This window comes from Falco punctatus, assembly GCF_963210335.1.
Source record: "Falco punctatus genome assembly, chromosome: 18".
NCBI classification, from domain to species: Eukaryota; Metazoa; Chordata; class Aves; order Falconiformes; family Falconidae; genus Falco; species Falco punctatus.
Window position 1 is genome coordinate 2,808,573 of NC_137598.1, and position 12,730 is coordinate 2,821,302.

Here is a 12,730-nt window from a genome sequence, read left to right on the forward strand (position 1 = left end):
CAGGTTGCATTGTGGGACCCCCCGAGACTGCCTAGGACCCCCGGGCTGCACTCTGGGACCCCCCAGGACCGCCTGGGACCCCCAGGCTGCACTCTGGGACCCCTGTGGGGCTGCTGGGGACCCCCGGGTTGCACCCCGGGACCCCTCTGGGGCTGCCAGGGACCCCCAGGTTGCACTCTGGGACCCCCCAGGACTGCCTGGGACCCCCAGGTTGCACTCTGGGACCCCTCTGGGCCTGCCTGGCCCCCCCAAGTTGCGCTGTGGGCCCCCCAGGCTGCACTCTAGGACCCCCCGGGCTGCCTGGTTCCCCTTGGGTTATACTCTGGGCCCCCCGGGGACCCCCAGCAGTGCCTGGGACCCCCGGGTTGCACTCTGGGACCCCTCTGGGGCTGCCGGGGACCCCCGGGTTGTGTTCTGGGCCCCCCTGGCTACACTCTGGGGACCCCCCGGGGCTGCTGGGGACCCCCAGGTTGCATTGTGGGACCCCTCTGGGGCTGCCAGGGACCCCCAGGTTGCATTGTGGGACCCCCCAGGACTGCCTGGGACCCCCAGGCTGCACTCTGGGACCCCTGTGGGGCTGCCGGGGACCCCCAGGTTGCACCCCGGGACCCCTCTGGGGCTGCCAGGGACCCCCAGGTTGCACTCTGGGACCCCTCTGGGGCTGCCTGGGACCCCCAGGTTGCGCTGTGGGCCCCCCAGGCTGCACTCTAGGACCCCCCGGGCTGCCTGGTTCCCCCTGGGTTGTACTCTGGGGCCCCCGGGGCCCCCCAGCGGTGCCTGGGACCCCCGGGTTGCACTCTGGGACCCCTCTGGGGCTGCCGGGGACCCCCGGGTTGTGTTCTGGGCCCCCCTGGCTACACTCTGGGGACCCCCCGGGGCTGCTGGGGACCCCCAGGTTGCGCTCTGGGACCCCTCTGGGGCTGCCAGGGACCCCCAGGTTGCACTGTGGGACCCCTCTGGGGCTGCCGGGGACCCCCGGGTTGTGTTCTGGGCCCCCCTGGCTACACTCTGGGGACCCCCCGGGGCTGCTGGGGACCCCCAGGTTGCACCCCGGGACCCCTCTGGGGCTGCCTGGGACCCCAGGGTTGTGCTCTGGGCCCCCCTGGCTACACTCTGGGGACCCCCCGGGGCTGCCGGGGACCCCCGGGCTGCACTCTGGGACCCCCCAGGACTGCCTGGGACCCCCAGGTTGCACTCTGGGACCCCTCTGGGGCTGCCTGGGACCCCCAGGTTGCACTGTGGGACCCCCTGGGGCTGCCGGGGACCCCCGGGTTGCACCCCAGGACCCCTCTGTGGCTGGCGGGGACCCCCGGGTTGCACCCCAGGACCCCTCTGTGGCTGGCGGGGACCCCCCGCGTTACGCTCTGCCCCCCCCGCGTTGCACTCCGGGACTCCCCCCGGCCCCCGCCGCCGCCGGGGCCGCCCCGTCCCCCCGGGCAGCGCCCCCCGCCGCCCATCACTTCCGCCGCCGACCGGCGCCGCCGCGGCCATGGGGCGCTGAACGGCGGCAGCGGCGCGGCAGCGGGAGCGGGGCCGCAGCGGCCCCGGCACCGGCCCCCCGGCCCCGGGCCCGGCCCCGGCCGCCCGCTCCCCCCCCATGGGCTGCGGGGCCGCGGGCCATGGAGCGGTGCGCGGCCCGCCGGGCCCCAGGTGAGCGGCGCGGGCCCGGTAGGCCCCGGTAGGCCCCGGTGGGCCCCGGGGCGGCCGTTGCCCCGGCAACGCGGCGGGGCGGGGCGGGAGGGCCCGGGCCGGGGCACCGGCGGCGCGGGATGGAGGCCCCGCAGCCATGACGGTGCCCCGGGAGATGCCCGAGAAGTGGCCGCGGGTCCGCGCCGCCGGCGGGGCGGGTGTGTGCGGGCCGGGGGGTCTGCGGGGCCCGAGGATGGGGGGCTGGGGGGCTGGGGGTGCAGAGAAACAGGGCTGGGGGTCCTGGGGTGCAGGGCTGGGGGGCTGGGGGTGCAGAGAAGCAAGGTTGGGGGTCCTGGGCTGGGGGGCTTTTGGGGCTGGGGGTGCAGAGAAGCAAAGCTGGGGGTCCTGGGGTGCAGGGCTGGGGGCTGGGGGTCCTGGGGTGCAGGGCTGAGGGTGCAGAGAAGCAAGGCTGGGGGTCCTGGGCTGGGGGGCTGGGGGTGCAGAGAAGCAAGGCTGGGGGGCTTTTGGGGCTGGAGGTGCAGAGAAACAGGGCTGGGGGTCCTGGGGTGCAGGGCTGGGGGTGCAGAGAAGCAAGGCTGGGGGTCCTGGGGTGCAGGGCTGGGGGGCTGGGGGTCCTGGGGTGCAGGCCTGGGGGTGCAGAGAAACAGGGCTGGGGGTCCTGGGGTGCAGGGCTGGGGGTCCTGGGGTGCAGGGCTGGGGGTGCAGAGAAGCAGGGCTGGGGGGCTGGGCTTGTAGGGTTGTGGGTGCAGGGCTGGGGGTCTTGGGGTGCAATGAAGCAGGGCTGGGGGTGTAGGAGTGCCGAAAAGCAAGGCTGGGGGTCTCAGGGTACAGGGAAGCAAGGTTGGGGGTCCTGGGGTGCAGGGCTGGGGGGCTGGGGGTGCAGGGCGGGGGGTACAGATAAGCAGGGTCAGTGGTCTGGGGGTGCAGAAGAAGGGGGCTGGGGGTGCAGCGGGAGCACAGGCTGCACAGTGTAGCTGGGGGGGGACGGGGGGGGCTTCCCTGTTCCCCTGGGGTCTGGGGTTTCTGGGCTTGCCTGGGGGGCTTTTGGGGCACAGGGGAGCTGAGCGGGTGGGATGGTGGGCCCGGGGGGGGGCTGGGGGGGCTGGGGTGCGGGCAGGCTGACGGGCGCGCTGTGTTGCAGAGGAGGAGAGGCGGGTGCGAGCCAACGCGCGGGAGTACAACGAGAAGTTCCAGTACGCGGTGAGTGGTGCTGAGCCCCGGCCCTGGCGCCCTCATCCTGCCGCAGGTTTGGGGAGCTGGGGGCTGCGTCACCCTCCGGGTCAGCAGGGAAGGGGGGGTGGGGGTGGGGTGGGGGGTGGGGGGGCAGTTACGGCTAAAAATAGATGTTTGTCCCTGAGAAAATTGTGCTGACGAGCTGGTAGTGCCAAGAGAGCTCTGGAGCTGGGGCAGCCCAGCTGGAGGGGGGCATGGCGCGCTCCCAGGGTGGGGAATGCAGCCCCCCCATCCTCTGGGGGGGCTTGATCCCCACCCCCCCCGGCTCTGCCTGCATCCCTGTGGTGTCCGGAGCCGCTGGGGGGGGAGCAGAGCTCACCTTGGCCTCCCCCTCCACGCTGGAGGTTTTTTCTGGCTGCTCCAGACCAGAGGCTGCCCTGGCCTCGCTGCGGGGGAGCGGGGGTCCGGGTTGGGGTGACCCTGGCGGGGGGGGCTGGATGCTCCGGATGCTGCTGCCAGAGGTGGCTGGTCCCTGGGTAGCGGCTGGCGACTGAGGAATCAGCTTCTGGGGGAAGCTGCCACACAGTCGGGGCAGGGGCAGGGGATGGGGGTCCAGGCATTCAAACTGGGGGCGCGGTGAGTACAGCCCTCCCGGGAGTGGTGCCGGGGGGTCCTGGGGCCTCAGCACCCTGTGAACTCCCTCCTCTGTCCATCCCCAGAGCAACTGCATCAAGACCTCCAAGTACAACATTGTCACCTTCCTGCCTGTCAACCTCTTCGAGCAGTTCCAGGAAGTGGCCAACACCTATTTCCTCTTCCTCCTCATCCTGCAGGTGAGTGTTGGGGGGCCCAGGGAGGCAGATGGGGCTCCCCCGCGCTGTCCATCCCTGGCTGGGCAGCTGGGAGGGCCCAGGGCATCTCCTGTCCTGGGGCACGGTGGGTTTGGCACCCCGGAGCAGGGGTAGTGTGGGCCTGGGGCTGGCCAGGTCCCCTCTAAGTCCCCTCCCTGTCCCCAGCTGATCCCGCAGATCTCTTCGCTCTCCTGGTTCACCACCATCGTGCCTTTGGTTCTTGTCTTAACCATCACAGCTGTCAAAGATGCCACCGACGACTATGTGAGTGGTCCCCCCTGCACCCCTCGAGCCAGGCTGGCTGCCCTCTGGGCATGGGGGCAGGGGGCTGTGACCCCGGTGCAGGTGTGTGGTGCCCGGGGCCGTGGCCTTTGCAGGGGGAGGGACACAGGACCCCGTCCCCAGCGGGGCTGACGCTGCCGTCTCTTCCCCTCTGCACCCAGTTCCGCCATAAAAGCGACAACCAGGTGAACAACCGGCAGTCTCAGGTGCTGATCGGCGGAGTGTGAGTGTCGCGGGGAGGGGGCAGCTGGGGAGGGGGCACGGGGCCCTGGGAGACGCGGCACAGGGCTGCAGGCAGGGGCAGAGGGCGGCGGGGCAGGGGAGAAGCGGTGCTGGTGGCTCCCCCCTAACTCCACTGTCCCTCTGCAGCCTCCGGCAGGAGCAATGGATGAACGTCCGTGTCGGAGACATCATCAAGTTGGAGAACAACCAGTTTGTGGCGGTGAGTGTGGCCCCAGGGCAGGGTGACACATGGGGACAGCCACCTGGGGTGGTGCTGCGCCCAACTCTGCTTTTACGCTTCTCCATCACCTCCTGGTGTGGAGGCACCAGGGACTTTCCAGCCTGGAAGTTCCATTTCAGTTGCGGTGTTTGAGCCGTGTTCGAGCTCTCGGGATTTGGCTGCCGTGGGCGCTTCAGGCGATGGTGTCCTGGCCAGGGTGCCGGCAGTGCCCTGCTAAGGACGTGTGGCTCCGGAGACCCCGCCGGCTCCTGGCATCCGAGGGCTGGAGCTTCCCTGGGGAAAGGCGTAGGGGAGCCCCGGTGTCAGCACAACCCTTGCCATGTCTCCCCCCGGCAGGCTGACCTCCTCCTCCTCTCCAGCAGCGAGCCCCACGGGTTGTGCTACATAGAGACGGCGGAGCTGGATGGGTAGGTAACCCCTGCCCCGCTCGGGTGGCGGCGGAGGGCGAGGGGTGGGAGTGGGATCGGGAGCTGCCAGGGAACTGGAGCTGGGCAGCATCTGTGAAGACCCTCCCTGTCGCTGACCCCGCGCGTGGTGCCTCCTTAACCGGCAGAGAGACCAACATGAAGGTGCGGCAGGCCATCCCCGTCACCTCGGAGCTGGGTGACACCAGCAAGCTGGCTCGGTTTGACGGTGAGTGCCCGCCACCAGCCCCCTGCGGTGGGGCAGCCCCTGCCTGCCCTCCTCCATCACCTGGCGTGGGAGACACCGGGACCATCCACGCGGTCCTGTGGCTCGGAGCGGATCTCTGGGGAACTGGGGGCGGTGGCTGGGAGCACTGGGATGGAAGTGGCCGCCTGGAGAAGGCACCTTACAGCCCAGCCATCCCCCGCGCTCAGGCGAGGTGATCTGTGAACCCCCCAACAACAAGCTGGACAAGTTTGGTGGGACGCTGTACTGGAAGGAGAACAAGTACCCCCTGAGCAACCAGAACATGCTGCTGCGGGGCTGCGTCCTGCGCAACACCGAGTGGTGCTTCGGCCTTGTCATCTTTGCAGGTGGGCTGGGACGGCTGCCACCGCCGCGCCGCGCGGAAGGGAGAGACCCTGCTGACGCCCTTCCCTCTCCCCAGGGCCCGACACGAAACTGATGCAGAACAGCGGCCGGACCAAGTTCAAGCGGACGAGCATCGACCGGCTGATGAACACGCTGGTGCTCTGGGTACGCGGGAGGCAGGTCCCAGGGGAGCCCCGGCTCTGGCACGGTTGAGGCTCTGATGTCTTCTCCTGTCCCCAGATCTTCGGGTTCCTGGTGTGCATGGGGGTGATCCTGGCCATCGGCAACGCCATCTGGGAGCACGAGGTGGGCGTCTGCTTCCAGATCTACCTGCCTTGGGATGAGGGGGTGCACAGTGCCTTCTTCTCCGGCTTCCTCTCCTTCTGGTCCTACATCATCATCCTCAACACCGTGGTGCCCATCTCGCTCTACGTGAGGTAGGGCAGGGGCCGAGGGGCTGGGCTGGGGGTGTGTGCGAGGGGCAGGCACCAGGCGTTAGGGGTGCCCTCTGGGGAGGGGAGACGGGGATGGAGACCCACGGGCAGAGCTGCGTGCGTGGGGTGGGCTTGGGCTGCTCTCCTGGTGATGGGCCGCGTCTGCCCTCGGGGATACCCCAAGACCTGAGACCCCACAGGTCCCTCGGGGCCCCCCCTGGCTGCGTCTGTCTGGCTGCTCGTCTCTCCCTGCCCTGGCTGCACGCTGGTTATTTTGCTCTGCCCTCCTGCAGCTCCCAGGCTCCTGCACTGTCCCCTTCTCTCTCTCTTTTAATTTCTCTCTCTTTTCGTTCCCCAGCATGGGTTCTGTCACCCTTAGCCCCGAGGTAAGAACGTGTCGCCCCCACCCCTCCCACTAGCTCATTGCTGTCTGCCCTGGGGGCTGGGGAGGGGGTTCGGGGCGCGTAGCTGTGTGAGATGCCTGGGGAGCTCCGCTCGGTGACAGGCTCCGTGTCCCCAGCCCTGGCTTGGCGGTGGCTGTCACTAGGAGCGGGTTGCGGGCCAGCCCTGGGGAAGGGTGTGGGGGACCCTGGGTGCTGGGGTGCCCTAGGTGCTTGGGGGTCTGGGGTGGGCACGTGTGTGCCCATCGCTGGCTGAGCAGAGCGTGCTGCCCTGCCCTGCTGACACCCGGCTGTCGTGTGTGTGTGTGTGTCCCCGCAGCGTGGAGGTGATCCGTCTTGGGCACAGCTACTTCATCAACTGGGACAAGAAGATGTACTGTGCCAAGCGCCGGACGCCCGCTGAGGCGCGGACCACCACCCTCAATGAGGAGCTGGGGCAGGTGGAGTACATCTTCTCTGACAAGACCGGCACCCTCACCCAGAACATCATGGTCTTCAGCAAGTGCTCCGTCAACGGGCACAGCTACGGTGAGCACCGGGCGCTGGGGCCGGGCTGGGTCTGCCTGCAGGCTGTGGGGGCTCCGGCTCCCCTTCTGCAGACCCTCTGTGGCAGCCAGGGGACAAGGGGGCTCGGCGTCGCGGCGTGGGGCTGCCCCTGCCCCATAGCTGCCCTGGGTGTGGGCGCTGGTGAGGTGGCAGCGTTGGGCCCCTGTCCTGGTTAACTCCGTGCCCTGGTTCGCAGGTGACGTGCAGGATGTGCTGGGTCACAAAGCGGAGCTGGGCGAGGTAAGGGGGCCGCGGGGGCCGTGCCTGGCGGTGCCGGGGGGCGCAGGGGGTAACGCCATCTCTGCCCCTGCCAGAGGCCAGAGCCAGTCGACTTCTCCTTCAACCCCCTGGCTGACCCACGGTTCCAGTTCTGGGACCCCAGCCTGCTGGAAGCCGTCAAGCTGGGAGACCCCCACGTGCACGAGTTCTTCCGCCTGCTCTCGCTCTGCCACACCGTCATGTCCGAGGAGAAGGACGAAGGTGGGCGCGGGGGGGCAGGATCTGGCCCTGCACGGCCTGGGGCATGGCGCTGGCTCTGACCCCCCGGTGCTGTCCCCAGGGGAGCTCTATTACAAGGCTCAGTCCCCGGACGAGGGAGCGCTGGTCGCCGCTGCCAGGAACTTCGGGTTTGTCTTCCGGTCCCGCACGCCCAAAACCATCACAGTGCACGAGCTGGGTCGAGCCATCACCTACCAGCTGCTGGCCATCCTGGACTTCAACAACATCCGCAAGCGCATGTCCGTCATCGGTGAGGTCCTGGGCATGGCAAAGCGGCGGTGGGGCCGGGAGAGCAGCAGTGGGGCTGGGAGAGCCACGGTGGGTCTAGGAGGGCAGCAGTGGGGCCGGGAGGGCAGCAGTGGGGCCGGGAGGGCAGCAGTGGGGCCGGGAGGGCAGCAGTGGGGCCGGGAGGGCAGCAGTGGGGCTAGGAGAGCTGTGGTGGGGCTGGGCGGGCCACGGTGGGTCCGGAAGGGGAGTGGTGGGGCCAGGAGGGCAACAATGGGGCTGGGAGAGCTGCGGTGGGGCTGGGAGAGCCCAATGGGTCCAGAAGGGTGGTGGTAGGGCTAGGAGGGTGATGGTGGGGCCGGGAGAGCTGCAATGGGTCCAGAAGGGCAGTGATGGGGCTGGGAGAGCCGCAGTGGGGCTGGGTCATGGGGGCTGGGCGCGGTGCGCTGGGGACACAGATGGTGACGAGGCTGCGGAGGCATCGCGGGGTCGTGGCTGGGCTTGGAGCGGGATTCGCTGCTGCGCTCCCGAGCCAGGCAGCTTGTCCCCTGCCCCCTGCAGTCCGCAGCCCCGAGGGCCGGATCCGGCTGTACTGCAAAGGTGCTGACACCATCCTGCTGGAGCGCCTGCACCCCCTCGCCCAGGACCTCGCCAACGTCACCACCGACCACCTCAACGTGAGTGGGGCAGGGGCTGGGAAGGGGAGCTGCCCGCGCGTGCCCCATCCTGGGGGGGCAATCAGGGTCTGGGGGCGCCGTCGGGGTCTGCCAGTGCACCCAGCTCCAACCGCTTGCAGGAATACGCGGGCGAGGGGCTGCGGACGCTGGTGCTGGCTTACAAAGACCTGGAGGAGAGTTACTACGAGGAGTGGTCCGAGCGGCTGCACCGAGCTGGCAGTGCCCCCGAGGCCCGCGAGGATCGCCTGGCTCGGCTCTACGACGAGGTGGAGCACGATATGCTGGTAGGTGGGCTGGGGGTTCGGGGAGGGGGGGGGGGCAGGAGGCAGCTGGGGGCAGCCCCTGCTGACCTCCTGCCTCTTGGGGTCCCCCCAGCTGCTGGGAGCCACGGCCATCGAAGACAAACTGCAGCAGGGGGTCCCCGAAACCATCGCCATCCTGACGTTGGCCAACATCAAGATCTGGGTGCTGACGGGGGACAAGCAGGGTGAGGGTCTGGGGGGGCTCTGGGCTGGCTGGAGGTGAGGACGTTCGTGTGTTGGGATCCCACCTGCTGGGGGCGGGGCGGGGGGGGACACACGGGACAGATGCTCCCCCTGGTCTGACCCTGGCTCAGCCCCTGGTTTCCCGTCCCCAGAAACGGCTGTGAACATCGGCTACTCCTGCAAGATGCTGACGGACGACATGACGGAGGTGTTCGTAGTCACGGGCCACACCGTGCTGGAGGTGCGGGAAGAGCTCAGGTGAGGCGCGGCGGGCAGGGCTGGCCAGGGGACACGCGTGGGGCCAGCGTGGGGCTGGGGGGGGGGATGTCCAAGTGCCCTGAATCGGGGGCCCCCCAACCCCTTTCTTTTCTCTTCAGGAAAGCCCGGGAGAAGATGATGGACGCATCGCGCTCCGTGGGCAACGGTTTCTACCAGGAGAAACTCTCCTCCTCCAAGCTCACCTCAGTGCTGGAAGCCATAGCGGGCGAATACGCCCTGGTCATCAACGGGCACAGCCTGGTAGGGACCTGGGGGCACTGGGCTGGATGGGGCACCGTGCCCCGCTGGCGGCCGTGCCCCCAACTGTCCCCCCGCTCTCCTCGCAGGCCCACGCGCTGGAGGCTGACATGGAGGTGGAGTTCCTGGAGACGGCGTGCGCCTGCAAGGCCGTCATCTGCTGCCGCGTCACGCCCTTGCAGAAGGCCCAGGTGGTGGAGCTGGTGAAGAAGTACAAGAAAGCCGTGACCCTGGCCATCGGGGACGGCGCCAACGACGTCAGCATGATCAAGAGTAAGGCCTGGGGTCTGGGGAGCCGCAGGAGGGACAGGGCCCGGCTTGCGCTGTCCCGGCGTCTGTGGCAGCCTCCGTCCTCACCCCTCTGCGTCCCGCAGGAGCACAGTCCTGCTGGGGGGTCCCAGCCCTGGTCCCCTGGACTCTGGGCAGATTCCTCCTCACTCCGTGTGTCTCTTCCCTCCACAGCCGCCCACATCGGGGTGGGCATCAGCGGGCAAGAGGGCATCCAGGCGGTGCTGGCCTCCGACTACTCCTTCTCACAGTTCAAGTTCCTGCAGCGCCTGCTCCTGGTGCACGGGCGCTGGTCCTACCTACGCATGTGCAAGTTCCTCTGCTACTTCTTCTACAAGAACTTCGCCTTCACTATGGTCCACTTCTGGTTTGGCTTCTTCTGTGGCTTCTCGGCGCAGGTGCGTCGCCGGCTCTTGGCGCTCAGAGTTGGGGAGGGTCCGCCGGCGGGACCCCTCTGCTCAGGACCGTGCCCCGGGCTCCCTGTGGAGCCTCGTCCTGCACCAGCAGGCGCAGCCTGGGACCCCTCCAGAGCATGGGGGGCTGGCGGTGGCTCTCCTGTCCCCGCAGTTGTGGGTGCGGGGACGTGGGGGCCAGCTGGGATGCGAGGCGGGCAGGTCGTGCGTCCCCCTGAGCGCTCCGTTCCACGCAGACTGTGTACGACCAGTACTTCATCACGCTGTACAACATCGTCTACACGTCGCTGCCCGTGCTCGCCATGGGCGTCTTCGACCAGGTACAGCCAGGGCTGGGGAGGGGGGGTCCCTGGGTGCCCCGGGAGCGGGCCCAGCTCCCCCGCACGGCCCACCCTGTGGGAGGGAGGGCTGCCTGGGTGCCCGGGCTGGGCTGTCCTCGTCCCTGGGCTGTGGTGGAGGTTGGTGCAGCCGCAGCCGACAGGCTGTGCCTGCCTGGGGCTGGAGAGAGGTCCCCAGTGCCCCGTGTCCCCAGGACGTGCCGGAGCAGCGGAGCATGGAGTACCCCAAGCTCTATGAGCCTGGGCAGCTGAACCTGCTCTTCAACAAGCGGGAGTTCTTCATCTGCATCGCCCAGGGCATCTACACCTCTGTCCTCATGTTCTTCATCCCCTACGGCGTCTTCGCCGACGCCACCCGCGATGATGGCACCCAGCTGGCTGACTACCAGTCCTTCGCCGTCACCGTCGCCACCTCCCTCGTGATTGTCGTCAGCGTGCAGGTAGGGAGGCAGCTGCTAGGCCCCAGCTCCTCACCTATAGCACAAAGCCGGGGGGGAAGGTTTGGGTCCCATCCTGCTCTGTGGCTGTGCTCAGAGCACCGGGGCTGTCCCTTGAGCCCCATCTCCTCCGTCTCTCCACCAGATCGGGCTGGACACAGGCTTCTGGACGGCCATCAACCACTTCTTCATCTGGGGCAGCCTGGCCGCCTACTTCGCCATCCTCTTCGCCATGCACAGCGATGGCCTCTTCCAGATGTTCCCCAACCAGTTCCGCTTTGTGGGTGAGTCCTGGGGGGAGGGGGGGCTGAGTGGTGTCCCCCACCCCCGTAGGGTGCTGAGCCCCAGCCAGACTCGCGCTTTCCCCCCAGGTAACGCGCAGAACACGCTGGCCCAGCCCACGGTCTGGCTGACCATCGCGCTCACCACCGTGGTCTGCATCATGCCCGTCGTGGCCTTTCGCTTCCTCAAGCTGGACCTGAAACCCGAACTCTCGGACACGGTGAGAGTGCGTGGTGGCCGGGGGGGGCGGGCAGCCAGGGGGTCACCTACCCGGGGCGGGGGGGGGGGGTGGGGGAAGTTCTGTGGGTCCCTGACCCTCTCCCGTGTCCGTGTCCCCAGGTGCGCTACACTCAGCTGGTACGGAAGAAGCAGAAGACGCAGCACCGGTGCATGCGGCGCGCGGGGCGCGTGGGCTCGCGCCGCTCCGGCTACGCCTTCTCGCACCAGGAGGGTTTTGGGGAGCTCATCATGTCGGGCAAGAACATGCGGCTCAGCTCCCTGGCGCTCTCCAGCTTCGCCGCCCGCCCCAGCACCGGCTGGATTGAGACCCTGCGCAAGAAGAAAGGCAGCGACGGCAGCACCGCCGGCAGCCCCAGCGGCGTGGCCGACAAGATGCTCAAGGTGTGAGGCTGGGGGGGCGGGGGGGGGTCGCATCCCCTCCTGTGCAGCGGGGGGCTCCCCTCGCCCCCTTCTCTCACCGTGGTGGTCCGGTAGGGCCAAGCCCCCCCCTGGGGGGGGGGGGGGTCCGGGGCTGCATCTGCCCAGGTGCCGAGGTTTGGAGGAGTCTGGACTGTCGCAGTGTAACCAAAAAAATATTCTCCTCGTCCCCGGGCTGGAGGGACTGACGGTGTCCCCAGCAGCCCCCCGGGCTGGAGGGATGGACGGTGTCCCCGGCAGCCCCCCGGCAGCCCCCCTGGGCTGCTCCCCTCTCAGTATTCACCTCCCTGGAGCGCAAACACCCCATCACACGCGAATGTATCACGCCAGAGCCACCGCCGTGGGCAGGCACAGGGGGTCTGGGGGGGCTGTGACAGCACCCCGCTCCCCATCCCCCACCCCTCACCCACGTGTCTTCTTTTTATATAAAATAAGGGAAGAAAAAAAACAAACAAAAAAAAAAGACCCACAAAAAAAAAAAAAGGAGGAAAAAAAAAAAACCAAACACAAAACACCCCTCCAAGTTTACAGAGCGAGTTGTTTCAGCGTTGGCAGGGCTGGGTAGGGAGAGAGCGCGGGGGGCTGGGGTGGGGGGCGAGGGGTGTCCCCTCCCCCCCCTCCGGCTGGGAAAGGGGAAGTGTTCCCCGGCTTTGCGGGGAGCTGGGGTGCTCGGCAGGGCTGTGATTCACTTCCACGCCGGGGTCTTGCGCAACCCTCGGCCTCCGCTTCCTCCTCCTCTTCCTCCCCCTCCTCCTCCTCGCCGGCTCCCCGGGAGCGGGACCCCCTGCCGGGGGGAGGGGGGCGGAGGGGGGATTGTGTGTGTGTCCCCCTCTGCTGGGGGTCCCGGGGGGGGTCGGGGGGCCGGGTCCGCTCTCTCCGTGATACCAAAGAGGAACCCGTTCAGGACGGGCTCTGGCGTGGGCCAGGGTCTATTTTGGGGGGATTTGGGGAGGGGGCGAGGATCGGGGCGTTTAATTTATTACACGTTTCTATATCGCAGAATTGTATCATTTTATGGGGCCACAGAGGGGGGGGAAGAAAAAAAAAACAAACAACCAAAAACCAGCTTTTTTTTTATATAAAAATAAGAATTCTGAGCCGTTTCTGTCGTGTCCTGT

General features: G+C 68.3%; 1 protein-coding gene across 1 annotated transcript; it reads left to right on the forward strand.

The window, feature by feature from the left end:
- Window positions 1-1,754: 1,754 nt before the first annotated feature.
- Window positions 1,755-12,709, forward strand: ATP8B2 (ATPase phospholipid transporting 8B2). Its single transcript, XM_080368359.1, has 27 exons — window positions 1,755-1,847; window positions 2,792-2,850; window positions 3,543-3,656; window positions 3,840-4,019; window positions 4,118-4,179; window positions 4,326-4,398; window positions 4,756-4,826; window positions 4,973-5,052; window positions 5,259-5,417; window positions 5,492-5,580; window positions 5,656-5,852; window positions 6,570-6,778; window positions 6,993-7,036; window positions 7,111-7,276; window positions 7,356-7,544; window positions 8,081-8,196; window positions 8,316-8,480; window positions 8,572-8,683; window positions 8,834-8,939; window positions 9,059-9,200; window positions 9,287-9,470; window positions 9,660-9,883; window positions 10,135-10,218; window positions 10,431-10,676; window positions 10,819-10,957; window positions 11,045-11,181; window positions 11,295-12,709. The coding sequence occupies exons 1-27, from the start codon at window positions 1,787-1,789 to the stop codon at window positions 11,580-11,582; spliced, it is 3,696 nt and encodes a 1,231-aa protein (XP_080224485.1). The 5' UTR covers window positions 1,755-1,786; the 3' UTR covers window positions 11,583-12,709.
- The last annotated feature ends 21 nt before the right edge of the window (window positions 12,710-12,730 follow it).

Coding starts and splice junctions, on each gene's coding strand:
- ATP8B2 (XM_080368359.1), top strand. CDS start 1,787: ATGACGGTGCCCCGGGAGATGCCCGAGAAGTGGCCGCGGGTCCGCGCC. Junction 8,940..9,058: donor GAGGTGCGGGAAGAGCTCAG/GTGAGGCGCGGC, acceptor TTTTCTCTTCAG/GAAAGCCCGGGAGAAGATGA. Junction 9,471..9,659: donor CGACGTCAGCATGATCAAGA/GTAAGGCCTGGG, acceptor TTCCCTCCACAG/CCGCCCACATCGGGGTGGGC.